Genomic DNA, 21,752 nt, shown 5'->3' with positions numbered 1-21,752 from the left:
TGGCCTCTACTTTACAAGATGAGCAACATTTTGTTTAGATGAACTGGAGATGTTGATGCATGAAGCACTGCAGGGCAGACTTGCTAAACTGTGAAGAGTAACCACAGCAAAACAACAGCAGTTTCTGGGCCAACTGATGCAGCATTTACATTTTTGAATAAAGACTATCAAACAAAGCAAAGCAACAAGGATTGAAATCAACATGATGTGTAATTACTGATTACTACACCATGAAAAATACATGTGGGCTTGGTCAAGGGGCTTGCAAAACCCTGTTCCCGCCCTTGCTCCAGCACACCATATAAGGCAACAGTTCATAAAAGAAAAGCAACAACCAAACAAATCAGCAAAATATTTATCCTATTAGTTCCTAAAATGACAAACACAACTTTACAAACTTTTGACGTGATCTCATGCGTTGCCAACTGTAGTAAGTGTAAACAAAGTTTGAGGGAACTTATTGTATGTGCGCAACCAAATATAAAAAGCTCAATATATAGAACTACCATGTTCAAAGGTTGTGTGTCATGTTATGTGTTATATATCGTGTGATGTTTGACAGTTTTCTTGCACAAAATTTGAAATCGTAGTTGGTTGGAAGACGTTAGGGGGAAAACTTTTACCTAAATATCAATTGTAACTGGCATCGCTTTCTAAAGCTCCCTTAACAAAACCCTAACATGTCCAATGTGCTAATAAAGATGGTACAGTAAAGCCAAAGGTACATGTTACAGTGACCTAATTACCTAGCTACCTGTCCAATAACAAATGCAACTCGCAAATATACCTACATGATGTCCCTTTAATACAGAAAATGTTGACTTTTTAAACTTTACATTCTCAGAAACCAATTTAAAAACATTTCAACTCACAACGAAAGCCAAAAAAAGGCGTAAAAGGTGAAAAGGAGGAGAACAATTCATCACTAACCTCAAAGACTCAGGGTTCGGGTGACAATGTCCATAGTAGCAACTGAACAAATGTCGATCACAGTAACCAATGAAAATCAAGAGAAAAATAGAAAACAAAAGGCGAAAAGGGGAATAATCCAAGGTGTGGTGAGAGGGGGGCAAAGCTCTCTAAAGGTGTTGACCACTGGCTGGCCTCACACCTCTTTCTCAAGAGCAACAAAACAAAACTGAGGAGAGGAGGGAGAAAAAAAAAGACAATGGCTGCTGTTGGAAGCAGAAAAGGAGAAGTGTAGTGAAGCAACTTGTCCTCTCCCTATGAGTCACACAGCGCTGTCGCCATTGGTAGTGGAGCCCTGAGGCAGAGTGCCTTACACCTGGCCAATCAGCAACGAGTCTCGGCTCGAAATGCAAATGCTTTCAGGTGAGTTCAACCTGTGGCAGGGATTGGACGGTGCTGCAGCGGGGGAGGGGAGAACAGAGAGGCCCAACCAGAGAGCCACACCTCAAACAGCATGAAAGACGATAGACGGGTTTCTCCTGCAGAGGCAGAGGAGTGCTGGAGGTAAACAGTTGGACAGGTATGCACTCACTTTAGACTTTGACCATGCAATACGGGCCAGGCACGCTGATTAAAATCTGTATGGCAGCCCAGAAGTAAAGTTCACATCTCTGTGTGTCCCATTAAAACATTTACAATGAATTGTGAGTCTATTAGTGGTGTCAGTGAGCCAGTTTAGCTGCTGACTTGTGGGGGAGTAGTTCTCCCTGCTGTAGAAAGCCTCATAAAACAACTTCTACCAGTGGGAGGTGCAGAGATGAAACTGTAAAGTGTTTCACCTCAGAGGCGGAATTATCTCTACTGCTCCCCCCCATCCCCCTCCTCCTCTTTAAGATTCAGTGATTATGATCGTGGTAAAACTCCTGCTGTGAATGAGAGCTGCAATGATAAGTTGAGATGTCGATTAATCCATCCAAGGAAATGTTTTTTGCAACTATTTTGATAGCTTTTAAAGTAGTTTTTCATTGAACAATAGTAGAAATTGCTGTTTTCATACTGAAATATTCCTGCTTTTCTTGTTAAACTCAATATGTATGCAAGGAACTGTCAAAATGTTAAAACATCACCTTGGAGAAACAGGGATGGAGATGTTTTCATTATTTTCTTACATTGAAAAGAAAAACCTATCAATCAACCAATTCATCTGCATTTTTATCATCAATGAAAATAGTGTTGATTACAGCCATGGTTATGAACATTCCTTCAATGCTATTTCTACTCAAGCAACTTCTATTCACACATTATCTCATTTAAGGTGTTAAAATATACCAAAAGTGTCACAGATCAGCTGCAGTAAGTGTGAAAAATGCTTTTTTCGGACTCATAAGTATCTGTTTAAGTTCAGTGTTGAGAGATACTGTGACTTGATAATCATCTTTAACAGAAATGACGCTCAAGCAGACAGGAAGCGCTGGTCTGTGGTGAGCACTCAGTGTTCACGCTCTAGAGTGTGCATCAATGTATTCAGGTTTTCCGCTGAAAAGCCCCATGTAGTAAATTCAACAAGCAAGCAAAGCTCAAATATTTTAAACACAAACTCAAATTGGGATTGTTGGGAAAGAACAAAAAATAAGCAAAAAGTGGGCCTTGAAGAGATTTAAATAAAAAATGATCTCATTAAACTCAACTGCAGCACGGTCCGTTTGTCATGGACACCCAAATCCCCCTCTCCTCTCCACAGAGTGCTCATCATCACATTCATTCTTCCTGGCCTCCATTCAATGTAGTTCAGCTCACAGTGCAGCTGTTTGCCTCAGAGCAAATTGATAGCCTTGCTACGAGGAAACGTTACTCCAAATAAGCTTCATTTATCACCACTGCCTTTGCAAATACTGTCCACGAAGTCTTGGAGGACATTTTTTCACTTCTTGTGAAATAAACTCTTAAGGCTAATGCACTGAAGCTCTGCTACAATCCAGGACAACTGTGTAAACATTCAAAAGCACACACATGCATGTACACAAGCACATTTCATTCCTGAGTTACTCCCTTTATGTAAGCCTTGAAGATCATATACATCTCTGTACAAACACCAGTTTGAAGAACTTCTTACAGATCTTAGAAATCAGAGATGGAAATCTTTTTTTTTATGTGCACATAGTTTATCTACTATGAAAGAAAAAAAAGCTATCAAAGGAAGCGTGCAATATGCTGAGGAATATGATCAAGAGTTGCAGAACTGAGTTTTGAATGTTTACGCTTTTGAAATCCTGATGTGCCGATTCAACTTATTCCACACAAAAATAAAGGAAAACTTTCGCTACAGTGCAGTGATCTGTTAATTGTGGGTAATCAGCTGTGTCGAAAATATATTTCCAAACAGAAAGTCTGTTTAGGAGGAGCAAACAAATAGATGAGCGAGCACAGCATCCAAACATATCATAGCTTTCCTTCAATGAATACTGAAGAGCGCAGATATTCCTCTGTGTGCCAGGATCTTCTGAAATGGCTGGTAGTTTGTATTTAGAGGAAACATTACAAACAGTAATGTGACTAAGCTAAATGTCAATACATGTCCTGGAAATGTTTCATTGAACAATTCAGTGGGAGAATCCAGAGGTGGGACCAAGTCAGTCTTCTTGAGTCTTTGCAATCAAAAACCCAATTCAAGATTAACAAGTCCCAAGTCAAGTCCCACGGCCCGTATTCAGAACCTTTCCTGAAACAAAATGTTGCTCTTAGGAAGAAGATTCTGGGAAACCTTAATGACATTGTCCAGGATTGGAATCTATTGGATCGAATGTTTTTATGTTGAGGAACACACCAAACGCATATTGGAAAGGGTACAGTATAATGAATGTCACATTTTGTCTATTTTGTACACATGAAGGCTGAATTCACAAATTGGCTTTAACTGTGTTTACATCCATTTATAAACTTTTTACAGGAAACACATCGTTTGGTTTACAGTGTTTGGAGAGGAAAACTCATGGCCTCAAATCTAGACTAAACTGCAAAGCCTCATGAATGTGAATAATGTGTTATTGTGTATTTCTGGTGAACGCAGCAAAACTGTTTGCAATTATTCTCTCCGAAGAATTTACAATCGTTCCAATTATCTTTTTGTAATACTGAACACAAACTAACCCACATTTGCAAAACAAATCACATCCATACTCTGGGGGAAAAGCAATAAAAGTGAAGATGTTAAAATTGGGGGGTGCTTCGTGACATATCAGGGGGATCTAATTAAAATCAGCCCACAGTGTGAAAACACAAAACGACTGTCTTAAAGAAGTACAATGTGTTCTTGTTTTATTTTTACAATGGTGGTGAATTAACTCGAGCAAAACCAAAAAAGCCTTGGTGAGTGATCAGTGCAGAGCCATGTGACCCTGCAGACTGAAAGACACACTTTTGCAGCCTGAGAGTGAAAACATATGCACTCTTTTGTGCGAGATCTGCATAGAGAGGAAAACCACACCAGAACCAGGCCTAAATGGCCCCATGTTGTGCTTTGTCACCATTATTAAAAAGGGCAGAGCCCAGCCATCCTGTGGACCACAAAGCTGGTGCGGTCAAGGCCTGCCAGTAAATACCAGAGACCCCACCCAGTGTTGCAAACCCCTTTCCCATGAAAGTTATACCAGCACTAGCTTCAATAGTCTAAATATAGGAAGAAAGTTGACAACACTGACAGGCCTACCTCTAAAGCCTTTCCCCCACAAATTGTCATATGAACATAAACATATAATAATGGATGTAAACAATACAAAATTTTAGCACTCATAGCTGTCAAGCTAGCAGCTCGTGAAGGACTCCGGGGACGCAGGTAGGTAAGCAGACTAATTCCTGCGACAGCAAATATACCTGAGGGTTTGTTTTTATGCGAGCATGTTGACTATTGATTTATTTTGCGATGTATATATATATATACATCTAATTGTACTTCATCTACAAAAATATATGTGACAATAAATGTTATATTAGCCAAATGCTTATTTTATGGGTCAAAGTTTAGTAATTGGAGCACTGGAGAACATTATGATTAGTCTTCATTAATGCATTTTATATTTTTGCTCTTGAACTTGATTTATACGGCACCATGTGTCTAGGCCTGTCCTAGCACTAGACTGCACCCAGCAGATCCGGATCACTCAGTACAGTTATTTTGGAGTGCTGTGGACTCGCACAACCTGACAAACATGCCAGAACAATCCTTGACAGGATGAGATATGGGAGCCTTTTGAGGACATACAGAATTATTTGTGCAGCTTCGAGGTCGTCTGATGGCTGGTGAAGCTGCTCAAATACAGGCTGAGGATGTGAGATGCAAGCTAACAAGACAGAAGGGCACCCCACAAGAGACACAGAAGGAAGAGAATTATTGTTGCAGAAAACACCCAAAAAGCCTCTGTCAGGTTTGAAATGGGGTGAAACACTGAAGGTAACAGAGATACAAATATCACAGTTATTATGGTTTTTAGAAACCGTGCCAGCTGGTGGAGGTCAGAATGTGTTGTTGCAGCAATCTGGTTTCTTTAAAAAGCTGACAGTTCATCGCGCTTTGAAAACTTCATTATTCTTGGACATTGAGCATCGTGAGCTGAGCAGGATGTGAGATGATTCACGCTGCTGACTGAGTGGGACTACAGTATGACATACAGAACTAACAAAGGGCTGTGTTTGGTCAGTGAGAGTGATTCAGTAGCACCTCGGAGCAGAAAGATGCTCAGACCACAGGCCTTCAGCAGATACTATTCAATGTTTAACACCATGCACACACCTGACTTCTAAGAGAGCTATTATTGAGATATAATCTAATAACTCTCTTCAAAAATACAACTTGAACACTAAATAGCTTCAACACATTTCCACCAAACAGAGCAACACATATGTTCCCCTTCTCTCCTGTTCTTAATACACTGCACTGCATGTTTAGTAGAGATTTCAGCCTGAGGTTGAATTTTTTCAGAATGGAAGCTATGTATTGTCTGAAAAAATATAAAGTTGGCCTAAATTGTGTATGTTACATGCATCAAACAGTTGCTACAGCGAGTATTAGTGCCAGACATTGTGGTTGAAGAAAGAAAAGAGGACATTTTGTTTGTCAAAAGGTCAAACTTTGTAGTTTTAGACTCAAAAGTCTGTAGTTAATTCTCATTATTTGGAGTTATTCTCAACAGTGTTTTCAAAACTAGTACTTCCAACGTATTCTCAACATTTTGAATTCATTCTTGAAATACAAAAAAGAAAAAACCGTTCTCCTCTGATTTATTTGTTGCTATGCCTGGCATTACAAAGATAAATGGGGGATGGCTGTTGTAGTAGGTCTACTGCTGCCGAATCCACATACACTCAGACTGAAACTTATGAATTATTAAAAAGAGAGAGCAGGCCAACAATCCAGATCATCCACATCACACCTCTGTGGGCTGTAACAGCTACCTGCAGTCAGATACTGGCAGAAAGCATTCATTGCTACGCCACGTCACTGAACCGCATAACTGCTGTTCCTACAGACGATCATAAACAATCACTGAGGTTTTGAAAAGTCCATCTGTGTCACACCAACAAACCCAGACCCAAAAGCCTGCCTGCTCCAGCAGCTTTTAACCTGAGAGCTGCAGTTTATCTCAAGCTCATTATTAATAAAATGCCACAAGGCCCTAAGAGCATATTGCTCTGTCACTCAGGGCCTAGATTATAATACCCATTGGCTGCATGCAGTTAAATAATTTAACAAGCTTGAGGACTGCCTGTCACTCTCAAATTAACGCAAATGGAAAAAAAATAACCAATAAATATACTGACGGTGAAGACAGACAACAGATGTGATGAGCTCAATGCTTATTCTGTAAACTCAATTACTCGTCACCACTCAAGAATGTGTTGAAAGTTAAATAAGGAATGGCCCTTTTACTTTTTCCAGAAAAGCTCACTCTTTGAATAGAAGCACCACTGGCTGAGCTGACTCATGAAAGGCCTCCGTGAACCACTCGCTGCTACCTCATTAGCTCCAACAGACATGAAGAATGACAGGGTGAAATACCATTATGCGCTGAAGATGCACGCTAAGCCAGTTTCTATTTTTGTGAGGAGCTACTTTGTCTGGTCAAACTACAGTGAGCTAGAACATTAAAACCCAATCCATCACTCCTTAATGTAATTACACATACATCAGTGATACAGCTATTATTATATTATACTACACTGGGTGCTTACTTGAACCTCTGCAGGCACCAAAAAAATATCTAAGTAATGTGGTTACCTCATCTCATGATGTCAACATGCTGCTAGGGTGGACATGTTGGACTATACTGATACATCCTACACTTCAGTATAAATAAATAAATATGTATATTGAATGTGTTCTTTGGTCTGTAGGATTTCAGTTCTGTTAAATGAAAATAACACAATGTAATGTCTGTTTGTTTAAAGCAAAAATGTATTGTAACTAGCTTTTTAGACAGAAATTAGATGAGTGTATTTTCCACCTTGCGTGTCCAGCTTATTTTACAAAACTAAAACTTATACGACAACAAACACAAAGGCAAGTTGTCCCCTGACATGCTAAAAATAGATTTTCCTTAGCCCTGCATTACATCATGACAAAGCGCATATTCATGGAGAAAATGAGGCAGGATGACTCCTCCAAAGTCACATGCTGGTGAGATAGGCGGCATGAGAGCAGAATGAGGTTACAGGTGGAATTTCCCTCGGCTCTCCTTACTCTCTGACGTCAGGTCAAGCGGCCATGGTTTACTGCTGCTGCGTATCAAACATGTCCAAGGTGATATTCAGGTGACAAAAGCCTGCGGTGGTGAAACGACATGCGTACTATTAAGGAACTTTGCAAGCGGCAGTTCCTCTGCACACCCTAAAAAGAAAACAGCCAAAACCTGAGGTATTTTTTTTCTACATGACAAAAAGAGAAGTACAACAGTTTTATTTCTCTTTTCACAAGTCGGTTCCTGCATTTCTGCAAGTCATTTGAGGTGTCAGCCATCTCATATGATTGTTTGTTTAGTCAAAGCATATGAACATTGCCATCTTGTGGTTATTTCTTCACAGACAAATTACACTGAGTCACACAAAGTATCATCAGACAAAGATGGTGGCCTTAGAAAGCGTTTCACACTCTTTTTAAACTTGCAAGAGTAGCATGTATCATGTACAAGTTATGCTGCATTTGTGGACACTGAACATTAAATCTCTGGTTTAGATAATGTCACATTAGCTCCTAAATACTTATTTACGGTATCTCTTCACAGTGTTGCAGGGAGGTAAAACTGTTTTTAGATTACCACACATTCTAGGGAAAGATTCCCTGTCTCTTGCAAGGCCACTCTGAAAGCTTTTGTGAAACCAGAGTGCTGCATTCTCAATAGGATAAAAGCTCAGATACTCTTTTTGCGTAGCCAAATCAATATCTAGCAGCCCATTAAGGCAAGCGGGTATATCTTGGGCAAGAAGAAGAAGTGTCTAATGTCTGAGGAGCTGCTCGTCACTGAGAACAGCACAGGACAGCTCTCCATTAATGTCTGCTGATAGTGACATCACTGTCACAGGATAAGAAGGTTACCAGGAAATGCTTTGGCCTCAACCCCAGTCTGCAGTGTGCACAAACATGCAGCATTAAAACTATCAAAGCAGAGCTGACAGGGAGGAAAAAGAGAAGCTAAATGTTTGGGCTAAAGCATAGCAAGATGTGTCTGAAACACAGGGCACATGCTTGAAGCAAACATGGCAGTTCCACACTGGAGTATATTTGGAAAGTCCTGCTGTGGATAATTGCTTTCAGTGGATTGAAGTTTCCAATTATCTACAAGTCTCTGCCCAGCGTTCCCACCATAGGAGGATTGTAGGGGAGGGGAGAGAGGGTTGGTGGGTCCAGCTGGTCCTGTCTTTAGTGGGGACTGACAGGCTAAGAGCTCGTAACTCTTCCCCTCCCTCTGCGTCATGGCCGCCTGCTCTGAAGGGAGCAATGGCAGTGGACCAATGAGAGCTTGTTTGTCTGTCCCATGATAGAAGCATCTTAACTGAAAAATGTAAACATCTGGAAAACATTTAGATTGCCACAGAAATAGGGTTGATCAACTATAATGTGGAAAAAAACCCACTATTGTCAGGCATTGCAGACATATATTTGTTGAAATTTGGAAAAGCAGCGGTTTGCACTTCGAGGAAGCTCTATGAGAATGTATCTTAATTCTCTCCTATTTCAGTCAGTATGTTCAGTGAGACTTCTTCAATGGAATAAGTGACACATGATGGAGTCAGATACTTAAAGGCTGCTATAGAGAAATATCTGGAATTACTTGTGAGATTTTAAAGGCCATTCAAATGTCCAAGATTCCAAGTTGACATATTCATACTGATCACTTTAAACATGTCAAAACAAAGAGATAACCAGTTTGTTTTTAATTGAACTTGTTTCACACAACTGGATGATTATTAAAGTTGAAGCTGTAGAAATGTCAATACCAAAAGGGACATGAAGCACATCATTGTCAAGATGTTCAGCACACAGACACAAAGAGACACAAACATACATCAGTCCAGTCACATGCAGGCTGACTGACACAAAGGGCAGCAAACTATTGAGTTCTATGCTGCAGGTCATCTATCCTAGGGGCTGAACTAACATCATATGAGCCCAGTCAAACTTCTTGTAGTCTGATAACTTTCTTACTCCTTTCTTACTGTAGATATAGTACAATAAAATGTTTAAACTGCAATAATATTCTACAAAAGCCAGTGAAAGTCACATATAAATAACAACTATAAACTCCACATGGTATAATAACACTTAATAAGTATAAAACATGTTTGATGGTGGACTTACCCTAGTAGAAGTTTTCATAAGCACAGCATTTCCCCTGACTTTATGCAGACAGTTAGTGGTTGTCCTCATGAAAACACGGCGTCGTTAGAAAAACATTATAATCCCCGGTTGAGTTGGAGACACACGGTGCTACAGCTCCATCATCACACAGTCACCGGTCAGCTTTACCCTCCTGCTGCTGCTTTCCTGGGCTTCCCGGCACAAGGTTGCAGTTTTCTCCGACAGACAGGGGCTGACTGATGTGTGGGGAATTCCTAGCAGTCACATTTTCCTGGGAAATGATTGGCCCCGTACCAAAGTTTGGCTGTAGCCTGGTAGTAGTAGTAGTAAGACCAGAGGATTCACTAGGTGTTTCACACTGGAGCATTACACTTCAAATGAAGATGGTGGATTGAAACACGTAATGAAAAAAAGTTATTTGTTCTCCGCGGAATGCTATAAAAAGAAATTGTGAGCAATAAATGTTTTATCCACAATCGATATTGGTTGGCTATAGGCTATTTACGTGAAATCCACCGTCAACAAATTCATTTTGCACTTTGACTAAGTTTTAACCAAACTGGTATCCGAGCGACGGTTCGGCGAAATGTTAATGTTTAGTTAACGCGGTAAAGGTGGCTGTTTACCGACCGATGTTGTCAACAGAAACAACATTTAGTCAAATTAAATTGCGAAATAAAACATTTCGGTTATTAGCATAGTGTTTAAGTTGGGTTAAAGTCGAAGTTGTTGTTGTGTTTTGGTTGACTACGATAAGTGTTAGCACGGAGAGATATAAGTGGTAATAGGCTGCATCTTCCGGGAAGGTCCAAGCCCTTGTGAGATGAGAGCAATTGAGGATAAACTCCTCAACGGGCGTGGTCTAGTATGTTCCCTGGAAATGATGAGCACATTTTGTAATAACAAATGATCTTAAACATATTGTGAGTCTTTTAGACTAACAACATGTGAAATATGATATGATGCTTAAGGAGAGTCATTGTTTGTTTGAGTGGTCAAATACACATTACCTATTAGTATTTGAGATTTTGCAAAAAAGGTCTGTTCCCATACCGGGAGTCGAACCCGGGCCCGCCTGGGTGAAAACCAGGAATCCTAACCGCTAGACCATATGGGAGGGACGCCAAGAGCTTGAAAGCGGCCAATGTAAAGCCATCAGCGTTATCTTTGAGTCATTAGAAATAGTATTTTTATAATGATAAGCACAACACGAGTTAGTTTACAACTTTACATTGCACATCGCTTAAAGGAAGCTGTTCAATATCTTTAGAGGACAAATGTGTCTGCGTCACAATACTGCAATACAAATCAGTAATATTATTTTCCCATTTAACGTTAAAACCAAGTCCAATCTTGATCATTACTACGAAGTACCTTATCCATTTTTTTTTATTATTCTAACCCCTTAGATGCCAGTTTCTTTAAATGAATCCACTGTTTTTATGGAGGAAATAATATGTGTCTGTATACTCTGTATTAAATACTAGGGGGATTTTCTTTCAGAGACTTTGATATGACAATAATTAGCAACAATGATTTTAATGGAGTTTTTTCTTGCAGGAAATTAGAAAATGTGCATGTTTGTACCACATAATGCAATAATGACAAACATTGCTCATTCAAAATATTCAATAGCTACTACAATTTTGAAGCAGGGACTCTGTTGAAGCACGACTTGCATGATGTTGTGCTGAACTGGCCGCAGGATAAAATATATATTTGTTTAAGGCTTGACATTTTGTAGACAAGGTTAAAACAGCCCAATCGTATGCCTTACTGGGACTACTAACACAATATAGGACAATCACCTTATGTCAAAGATAGGATAAGGCCCTTTACCCACATTTAAAAGAGACTTCAACTGATGAATGTTTTTTTTTCACTACACTAGGGAATAGGTACCCTCTAGTGGTCTTTCACCGGTACTGTACATTGAATACAGGGTGTTAGCCTTAAATACCTTGTGTAAGCATCAGTCACTAGTTATACTTTTAGTAGAAATTTGTATATGGATTCAGTATATCCATGAATTGGGAAGCAAATAATTAAAATACGTAGAAATGGAATGAGAAACCCGTAAATCATACACATCTTTTCTGTCTTCCCAACAAACTAAATATGGGTGCTAAACATATGACGTAATTTGCTGTGGAATTGTACAAGTGAAGAGACGGGGTTCTCTAAACAAATTAAATAAACTGTAGTTATATTTAAACAGGCAAAAATGGATTCATGAAAGGAGAAATACAAAGTGGCAAAATATCAGGTTAAGTGATGATGTTGTCTTTGTTTATGTGGATGTAGGACTCTTCAATGTAGTGCCAGTGAATGTGAATGTCCCCTTTCTAGTGTCGGTGGTAGCGCCCTTAGACTAGCAGAGGCAGCCAAATATTTGACAAACTAGCTTTCGTTGGCTAGCGAGCTAGGAGTTAAAATAATACACCGATTAAAAAAAATAACATTTCCCCACATTTGAGCCGCTCAATTTTATGCCAAGGATTTAGGTTTCCGTGTAAACAGGATGTCAACTCCAGCAAGACGACGTTTAATGAGAGATTTTAAACGGTAAGCGGAAAAAACAGACACTAGCTTAAGCTAACATTAGCTGACTTAGGCTAGCTTGTTCGCGTTAGCGTGATCGACATTCTGAAACTTAAACATATAAATAAAAACACAAACACCGGCGGATTATAACCGCGTCTTCGAATAGGTTATCTGTTGCTTATTTTAGGTAGTGTTAACAAGTTGACTGGCATTATATTCAAAGGTTACGACAATTGTAAACGTTACTGGTAGCCATCGTTGGCAAGGCACCCAGGAGTAGTAACGTTGTGTAATTTATGGTCATTGCTTGTTCTCGTAGATAAACATTTCGTACTATGCGATTTTTAAAAATGGTAACATATTCACTTCTCCTGGAGCCTTTACAGAAACTGTCAATGGCTCCGTTCATTTAAAATGTCTCCTTTGGATGTATTTGTAACTGAATATTTAGGATACAGTTAGAGTCATTGACCAGATGGCCCTTCACGTTTGGGTGGATTCAGTGTGCAAACACACACACACACACACTGATCAAGGGGAGCTCCTATTCCTGGGCCCTGATAGATCACTATCTAAGCCTCAGGATCAGCAACCATCTGCCATGCATTCACTAAAAAACCCGCAGACACCCAGCACAGTCCGCTATGATCATGGCACATGGTTTATTATCCCTGATCTCCACAGCATGTTCCAACGAAATGAAACAATACTGGTGGTGTCAGGGTCCAAGACTTAATCCAGTATGGCTAAATCAATCACTACAGTATCCTTACTATTTTTCACAACATGACTAATGGCCAATCAGGTCAAAGTAAATAACTTAAGTTTCATAGCACATTTCTTTTTAGGTAATTAAGGTAAAAAGAAAAGTGCTGTACATACTTAAAACAGAACAAAGCAATGTAAACATGGGAGAAGAAGATACAGTATTATCATAGCTCATAAAGTATGATCAGGCAAATAACACATATGAATGTATCATAAGATGCATGGAAACAAATAGACAAAGTGAATGGATGAGTGAAAACCAAAATAAGGCTATATAAAGCTATGGTATCAAGAACAAGTGTTTTGAAGTGACTTATAGTGGGGCATCGAAAAGGAACAGCCAATCTCTTAAGGCATTGTTCATTTTGCTCAGGTAGGGCAGTACATTAAATACAACATTATTTTATCACTTTACAATATTACCACAGTGAGATTGATGTTATCACATTAAAAAAAAAAACATTCCAGATGAATAAAAAGCATATTTATAGCATCATGTTTCTTGTGTTAATGTAAATCCTGGTGGACTGTTAGCCATTGGGAAATCTGCAAACTAAGCCCTCCTTCAGCAGAATATTGCCCACCTAGGTTTACAATACAACTTAGAGCTTGTATTCCGGCTTTTATATTTAACATAGCGTGCCTGCTGATTCTTACATTAGTCTTCACTCCTATTTTTGAATATTAAAAAGGACTTGCCCAATTGACCACCATCAGGCTTTACGCTGTTATTCTAGTAGTAAAACCTTGACTTGTAATTACGTGTAATACTCTGTATAATGTCACCTGTAATTTGAGATGCCACTGTGCTTTTATTTGTTAGGCTGCAAGAAGATCCTCCAGCTGGAGTTAGTGGGGCCCCATCAGAAAACAATATCATGGTGTGGAACGCTGTCATTTTTGGGTAAGTGAAGAGGATTTGTCAATATAATAACAATAATACATTTGAAAGACATTTATCAGTTGTTTTTACAAACTAGTAGTAAAAAACAGGCATGGACAACTTCTAGAAGTAGTCGATGCCGGTTTTGGGAAATCAAATAAATGTAATATCATTGTTGTTTATGTCCCCATGTGGTTTTTCCTCTATTTTTAGACCGGAGGGAACACCCTTTGAAGATGGTAAGTCCTCCTTAAAGCACAATATACTTAATTTAAAAACAAGGGCTGCTGATATCAAATTGTTGCTACACGATTAAAATGGCTAAAATAATTCACAATAACAATGGCTATGTAAAATTTAGATAGTAGTCATATCGTCTATTAACTAATTAAGTAACAGTTTTAAATTAGTTGGCCTTTTTTTATAATCAGTTTCTGATCAGTAACTTTGGAAGCTGAGTTAGTAAAGTGACATAATCCTGCTTTGGAGTGTTATGTCAACCTCACTAAAACAACCAGATTCTGTCAAGTTGATACATGCATGAAACATTCTTTTTGACTTTATAACTGTAATGCACTATTTTTATCTCAAATCATAAAATGCCATTATTTGTTTCACTTGCAGGAACCTTCAAACTTACCATTGAATTCACAGAGGAATATCCAAATAAACCTCCAACAGTGCGATTTGTCTCCAAAATGTTTCATCCAAATGGTATGTACCTTGTATTTTACAATAAATTTCAATCGCAGCAATTACATTTGTTATATTTATCTTTGATTGAACCCTGAAAAGCTTTAAATTCTGCATTCTCGTTTGCAGTATATGCAGATGGCAGCATATGCTTAGATATACTCCAGAATCGTTGGAGTCCAACGTACGATGTCTCTTCAATCTTAACTTCAATACAGGTAATCTAACCTTCTTTTATGGCAGACTTTTTTGATTTTGCGCAATATAAAGAGAAAACTATATGGAGTCATCAGCCAACCAATAGTAAACACATAGTGAGCGAGGCACCGGACATCCCTCTTCCCCGGGCGCTGTGCAATAGCTGCCCACTGCTCCTAGTACTAGACTCCTGGTACTAGGATGGGTTAAAAGCAGAGAACACAGTTCACTGTGTGTGACCATTAAAGAGGGTTTCATCCCTCCGATTCTATCTATAGTCAAACAGTAACACTGCAAGAAAATCAGTGTGGCTAGACCAGAAAACCTGATTTGCCATAGGAAAATTATATCAAAGTATCTATGCGATACTACTTTAAAGTTCAAATTAAAAATGTTATTGGTGTGCCCACAAATTACAAGAAGTATTTCTGTATCGGCTGCTCTTAAATTGTATTTATATGAATTAAATACTTCTAAAACTCTTAGTTCATTGTCTAAATGCCCACTAGAAACATGATGTTATCTTTAAATAAGTAAAAAAAGACAGATATTGGTACTGGTTTCGGTGCCGAGAGGTAAACTGATATTGATCTCACCAAACTCAGTCAACATCTATTGTTAAAACTAGGATGTGAATAAAAATATGCTTTTGGTATATTCTAGTTTATTTAAAATAAATTGTAGTTATTAACAGGCAGCAGGTTGCCACAGCTTTATGGAGATTAATTTATTTTGTTCTCATGCAGATTGTGATAATTCTATTGACAATCGGAAATATTTTCTATATTATTATTGTTGTAAACAAGTACAAGTCATTTGAAACCTAACCTTCTGATATTTGTTGTTGTATATTTCAAGTCTTTACTGGATGAGCCAAACCCAAACAGTCCAGCCAACAGCCAAGCAGCCCAGCTGTACCAGGAAAACAAGCGGGAGTACGAGAAGAGAGTTTCTGCTATTGTTGAACAGAGTTGGCGTGACTGTTGACCCCCGTTACTGTTCGTGCTTGAACTGAGTCCGGCCCCGGATCAAGAAATCTCACAGAAATAAAATGACACATCTTAAAATCCTTCTCAGTATATTTGTCCCATAACTGTCGCTAAGTTTGTATGCTGTTGTGTTGTGGCATTCACTCCTGCCGATTGCTATTGTTGGCCAATAGCATACGTTTGTTAAAAGTTAATGTACCTTGTTATATCTGGGTTACTTGCTACATGCCCCAACTATTTTCTTTCCAAAAAAAGGCAATCTCTCAGTTGTCACTTTTCTACCTGTTTATTTACACATGAAGTAAACTGGTTGGATGACACAGTGACTGTTAATTAGATGTGCTTGCTGTGTGGTTTGCTGTGTAGATACCGACAGTTCATATTTACAAAAAAAGCCGTTCAGGGGTGTTTTTTCTTCCGTTTCAGTGGCCTCACTCCTTTTCTTTTTTTTGTAAAATCCTTTCAGAGGGATAAAACAAACTGGCATGGACATCCATCCCTCTAACAACTCAACAGATGCCTTGAGGGTCTTTTTCACTCAACTTTTCTTGTAAGGCCATGCCTTTTAGATTTTAAGAAAGTTCTAGATATTGTTGAATATATATGTCCCTCTTCAACACCGAAACAAGACATTTAGTTCCCTTGCTGGGAACTTAACTTTGTTTCCTGCACAGAGTTTCATGATGCTGACATTTAGTGAGTGAGAACATTTCTATGCTATTTTACAATCTTACATATCAGCTGACGTAATAAGCTGATGATACTGTTTAAACAGGATTGTGTCCTGATTATAAGACTTTGCACTGGTAACCCATTTAACAACCTGTACATTTTCTTGTAAATAAAATAAATATACATCAGTTGCTTTTGTTGCATTATTTACTCACAGTACAAAAATATCCATCTTATAGTTATCAGTTTTAATTTATTTAGTCATTACAGCTGTGAAAACAAGCAGACAGGTTGACTGTACTCACATAAACCAACACATCTGACATTGAACAAAGATCACAATTTCCATGTGAGGATTTTCTGATTATGGATGCAGTTAATATTTGTAGAATGACTGACATTGCTGGTAGAGATTGAGATGTATCACCACAGTGAGACTGATTCTTAGCTACAGTTTGATGACGATAATGAGTCAACAATATTAAAAAAGTAAAATGACGCATTATTTTTGCCAGGTTCCTTAAAATGCCATGAAGCAAAAAGTAGAATTTGGTGAAAAAAACGTCCTTTTTAACTTCATGAAATATCCAGACCGTCTGCATAACATGAAGCCACAGAGAACTGAATATGAGCTCGTTGTGCAAAAGTGAAAACAAAAATACCTGGAATGGCAGGAGAAAAAAAAGACAAATGACTTATTCTCAATCCTAGAGCTCCTGCTAAAGTACAGTTCATGGCAAAGAGATGCAGAAACAACGAGTGATCCCTGAAGGCCTCTCTTTTATTTACGCATGTACGTTTGTCACAAACAAGAGTGATATGTACTGAAGTCCAATCAGATGTCTGATGATTTTTATTTAATTTTGCCAAACATGCAAATCAGTGAGAGGCCTGAGGTTTCACGAGCTCATATCGTCCCACCTGTCCCTCCTGTAAAAGCTGACCAATCAGCTGGTCTTTGTGCACTTTGCGACTGACGATAAGGAACCGCTGCCATCCCTGTCCATACGACTTGCTCCGTAGGCCGTATTTCTGAGATATCTGGTGGATCTGCTTTCGCTCATCGTTGTTGATATCAGTGGAGAAGCGGAGATCGTCCTGTCGGTCTGAACTGGCATAATTACGAATGATACCCTCAATGTCACGCTTGCTTAGTTGATTTCCTGTTTTGTCCGTGTCCAAGCCCAAACCTTCTCTGGAGAACTGTTCCTTTACTTTGATTGGTTCTGCGATGCCCTCCCCGTCTCGACCCAGCCCACCTCCTTTCCAGCCCATCTTGCGGAGCAGCTGGTTTCCTATGTTGTCTTCCTTAATCTCCTGCCGCGTGGCCTCCTCTCCAGAGCGAGCCAGGATCTGGGATCGGGATATGGCGTCGTTGTGACCCTCTTTTCTTAGGTTGGATTTGACCACAGCCTGCGTCTGCCTCAAGGTGGCCAAGGCCTCCTTTGCTGCAATGTGCTTAACTATTTTCTTGGGTCCAATTCCTGCAGCTACAAACTGTGCCTCCAGGTAAACTTCACACCTCCAGCGATGATCAGGCAGAGCTGTGAATTTGTAATCAGCGGTCACCTTGTTGAACTGAGCTGTGTCATTAATGATACAGATAGCATTGTCAGAGTTTTCCAGGATGACCAACTCGCTGAGATGCTTCTTTTTGCCAACTTGTGTCCCAAAGCGCCCACCACAATCTGATTGATTATTTCCTCTTGAGAATTGGGGTGGTTGTTGCTGTTGTTGCTGTTGTTGCTGCTGCTGCTCTCTCTGTGCCTGGTTCATGCGAAGTTTCCTCACTGCGTCTTCAGCTGCTGAATGCTTTGAGCTCTTTTTGGTACCTGTAGCCTGCGCCACCAACTCCCCCTGCAGGAAAACACTGCACTGCCAAGCAATGTTGTTAGGGAGCATGTCAAACTGATAGTCTACCTTCATGCGATTAAAAGCTGCAGAATTGTTGAGTATGCAGATGGCGTCGTGAGCATTGTCAATAACCACAAACTCTGACCAGTGCTTCCGCTTGTCAGGCTCGTATTGGCCCTTGGAGCTCGGGGTCGGTTTATCCTCTGGGTTTCGAAGTGCAGGTAAAAACCCTGGGGTTGGAGCGTGCATCTGGCACACAACTATGTCACTGACTACTGAGTGCCTGTATTTGCGCTGCACCACACGAACCTCGACTGTTTTCAGGAAGAGTTTTACAGCCGCCTCAGAGGCCCGGTCCCTTGCTCCATTTTTACTTCCAGAGTATCCGGTCGCAAGATACACACCCTGACATCTCAGTTCACAGGCGTAACCGTCTGTTGGTACTTTCCTGTTCTTCGGTAGGTCTGCCTGAGGAATGTCCTTCAGGTTGACATAAATATACTCAGGATTAGTCTTGCAGGCCTGAATGCTGCGGCTCAACATGAAATTATAGTTTGGCGACTCAGTTCCAGTCATAGCCAAAGGATCCTTCAAAGCAACAGCCAATGCAAACGCTACATTGGAAACCAGCCTTTGCTTTTCATCTAGACAAGATTGAGATATTGAAATAGAAATAGGCTGCGATGAAGAGCCCGAATGAGAAGTGGTAGGACTGCTCCTGCCCGGGCTGTTGTACACTCGGCTGAATGGCCTGCTTGATGACGGCCGGTCCTGATGACTGAACCCCAAACCCTGACGTCCTGAGTCCCAGCCTGCTGATCTGCTTCCTCCCCCGTATCCATTGTATCTGTGGGGCTGAGAATAGGCATCTGCAGTTTGAGAAGAGTGGGCTTCGTACTTGGCTGAGTACTCATGCTGTGTTTTTGCCATGAAGTTTGAAGTGGACCCATGTCCTCCATACCCCAACTCGCTCGTGCTACCTGAACAAATCTCTCTGTCTTTATCTCTTTGGGAACCCCAAGAGTCAGAACTGTGCGGTGGCACTCGGTCAAAAGCAGGCCTCAGGGAGGATGAGCCCTGAGCTCTGCCGCTGTATGATGAGTGTTCAGAGTCCCACGATCTGGAACCGTGTGACTCACTCCTCCTGCGATCCTTATCATTCTCCTTCTCATCAGCGCCATTGCCTCCGCTGCTTCCACCACTGACAAACTGTACAGGCTCAAATCGAGGTCGGGAACCAAATTTTGTCACAGGCATTTTCCTCATGGGCTCGTCTCCTGCAATAACATCACACAGGTACATTTTTAGAATAAGGATGTCTTACTTGAGTGGAATGTAGGGGTGGACAAATGCGACTTTTGTAGTGCCAATACCGATACAAATATTTAGATGTACATCGGTAAAAAATGTAACTGAATTGATTGGCTCTGCTTGAATTTATAAATTATCATCAAAATAAACACAAAATGGATGATTTGATATGTGAAAGTCCCATTAAACTAGTTAGTATGTGGGATTTAATTCATTTCATTTAACAGTTTGTTGTGATATGTCTAAAGTAGGCACAGCAGACTGTAAAAAAAGGGATTGATAGAAATGCTTAGAGATGTCTCATCAACCACCTCGACAAAACAGAGGATGTAGAGGTACATGTTTTAAAGTCAGGATATACCGTTTTTATATTTAGTTTTATTATACGAAAAAATTGTAGAATAGTGTAGTCTACTATTGTAATCTAAAAAGTGTGATATAACAAAGTTTAATATCAAAAACATTCACAGTGCAAAATAATACGCATATGAAAGACATTTATAAACATAACTTTAGCTATTACCTCATCGTTTAAGATTATTAACTATGTGAGGTGATAAAAGTGTAATTTTGCACTTAATCTATAAAGTAGGAAATAAAATATATAGAATGGCATGTTTTGATATAAAGCTGTAACAGAGAAACACATAGAAGATAGTAGATAACATCATGGCAATGGAAACTTTTGAAAACAACAACTTTGAGACTACACAACCAAAATGTACACTCACTGCCATCAGAAGAAGTAGGTCTCTTTTTTGCTTCAGAACTAGGACTTGAGTCAAAGGAGGGCATTTCGCCAGTGTAGGTGCCCTCTGCCATCACCAGCACCATCCAAATCAGATCCAGGCCATACCTGTTATTGAGGCCGAGTGAGATATTTTATGAATGAATGGAATAAACAAACACAACATGGCATACAGAGCTACAATCTGTCTGACCTAACGCCAGCAGCATCAGGTGACTGAAACACAAAATATGTGCCTAGACTAAAGTTTATATTGCACAACTAAAAACATAGCATAAGATGTTAAAGGAGAGGTGTATAATGGCTGAATTTCATAGCAAAACAAGGCACAGAAAGAGTGACGCAGTAGGCCGACAGTCCACCTTTTACAAGCAAATACGTTTAAAGAACATGTATCAACATGTATATGTGCAACTAGTAAGCTGTGTCATATCCATACCTCAAGGTGTAGCCTTTGGTCCGATTTATATCTCTGTCTTCACGCTGAGTATGTGACAGCGAATGTATTTTTATGATCAGCCGGTTATTATTATCGTGCTAGCTCTTTATAGCTAGCTAGATAACGTTGGCAACCCGCGGGTAGCTGCTACCTAGCTGCTAACCTAGCACCACTGCAGCTCATATAACTAGTTTTATATCAGGTTCAGCCCGTTCAGCTCGTCATGTAACCTTGTATCTTTCAAGTGCTATATCCGAAAGGGGTGGTTTGAAATGCTGCACTGAACCCTGCTAAGAGATACAGATACCCATTCAACTTGCGCTAACTAGCAGAAAGCCTCCATTTTCTGCTCCAGCTACAGTTGAAAATCATGGCGTCTGTTACGACGAAATGACCCAGAATGCTTTGCGGCCGGACCGCTATCACTCACTGGCCGTTTCTCAATCGCGAGGAAACTGGCTTCCAAGCCAATACTTCAAGGATACTACGTCATCGAGTGCCGCCGAAGGACTGTTCCAATCTCCAGCATACTTGGAATTCCACCGAGGCCATGTCCTTGGTTTGGGGGTAATTTCGAGGCTGCACATGGGTAGACTTCGCGTCCTTCAAATCCCCACAATGCTTTGCGCACGGACCAATTTCAAAAACCCTTGCGGAGAATGGCTGAACCGACGCAGCACAGCACACATTTAAATGTAAGTATGTAGTGGCGTAGAAAATGTGTTGGTAAATATGTTACTTTGTTGCATTTGTTATCACCAAAAATGTGTTCCGTGAAAGTAAAGCAAGTTCATAATTAGGTGGACATCGTGAGGTATTTATTTTCGGTACAGTTTATGTTGAAACCGTTAGAGAGAGTGGCACACTTGTTAGCCTGTTCCATTCTTCTTTGTTTT

General features: G+C 39.9%; 4 protein-coding genes and 1 non-coding gene across 11 annotated transcripts in view; 1 reads left to right on the top strand and 4 right to left on the bottom strand.

The window, feature by feature from the left end:
- The window catches only part of elf1 (E74-like ETS transcription factor 1), a 39,154-nt gene extending 28,592 nt beyond the window's left edge, over positions 1 to 10,562 (bottom strand). For 5 of the 7 annotated variants that reach the window (XM_010794934.1, XM_010794937.1, XM_010794938.1 and 2 more), the window contains exon 1: positions 931 to 1,210. The gene's annotated coding sequence lies outside the window, so the exon portion shown is untranslated. Of the gene's footprint in view, positions 1 to 930; positions 1,211 to 9,757 lie in introns of those variants that run through there. The other 2 variants (XM_010794936.1, XM_010794941.1) reach the window with 1 other exon arrangement.
- LOC104966470 (low-density lipoprotein receptor-related protein 1B-like) overlaps positions 1 to 21,752 on the bottom strand; it is a 1,038,955-nt gene that overhangs the window by 821,806 nt on the left and 195,397 nt on the right. The gene's annotated exons all lie outside the window — the stretch shown is intronic.
- On the bottom strand, positions 10,802 to 10,874 carry trnae-uuc (transfer RNA glutamic acid (anticodon UUC)). Its single transcript has one exon. It is a non-coding gene; the product is annotated as a tRNA-Glu (tRNA).
- Positions 12,112 to 16,692, top strand: ube2a (ubiquitin-conjugating enzyme E2A (RAD6 homolog)). Its single transcript, XM_010794942.1, has 6 exons — positions 12,112 to 12,322; positions 13,893 to 13,973; positions 14,166 to 14,191; positions 14,577 to 14,666; positions 14,775 to 14,863; positions 15,702 to 16,692. The coding sequence occupies exons 1-6, from the start codon at positions 12,279 to 12,281 to the stop codon at positions 15,828 to 15,830; spliced, it is 459 nt and encodes a 152-aa protein (XP_010793244.1). The 5' UTR covers positions 12,112 to 12,278; the 3' UTR covers positions 15,831 to 16,692.
- nkrf (NFKB repressing factor) lies at positions 16,173 to 21,220 on the bottom strand. The gene is made up of 3 exons (XM_010794943.1): positions 20,857 to 21,220; positions 20,401 to 20,525; positions 16,173 to 19,635 (listed from the first exon to the last, which is right to left on the bottom strand). Exons 2-3 carry the CDS (start codon positions 20,501 to 20,503, stop codon positions 17,384 to 17,386), a joined length of 2,355 nt encoding a protein of 784 aa, XP_010793245.1. The 5' UTR covers positions 20,504 to 20,525; positions 20,857 to 21,220; the 3' UTR covers positions 16,173 to 17,383.

Source organism: Notothenia coriiceps, unplaced genomic scaffold (assembly GCF_000735185.1).
Source record: "Notothenia coriiceps isolate Sejong01 unplaced genomic scaffold, NC01 NC01_scaffold00037246, whole genome shotgun sequence".
Lineage (NCBI taxonomy): Eukaryota > Metazoa > Chordata > Actinopteri > Perciformes > Nototheniidae > Notothenia > Notothenia coriiceps.
The sequence above is the reverse complement of the archived record's forward strand: the minus strand, read 5'-3'. Positions and strand labels throughout refer to the sequence as shown.

Coding starts and splice junctions, on each gene's coding strand:
- nkrf (XM_010794943.1), bottom strand. CDS start 20,503: ATGGTGCTGGTGATGGCAGAGGGCACCTACACTGGCGAAATGCCCTCC. Junction 19,636..20,400: donor ACCTACTTCTTCTGATGGCA/GTGAGTGTACAT, acceptor ATGTTATTGCAG/GAGACGAGCCCATGAGGAAA.
- ube2a (XM_010794942.1), top strand. CDS start 12,279: ATGTCAACTCCAGCAAGACGACGTTTAATGAGAGATTTTAAACG. Junction 12,323..13,892: donor TTAATGAGAGATTTTAAACG/GTAAGCGGAAAA, acceptor TTTATTTGTTAG/GCTGCAAGAAGATCCTCCAG. Junction 14,667..14,774: donor CAAAATGTTTCATCCAAATG/GTATGTACCTTG, acceptor TCTCGTTTGCAG/TATATGCAGATGGCAGCATA.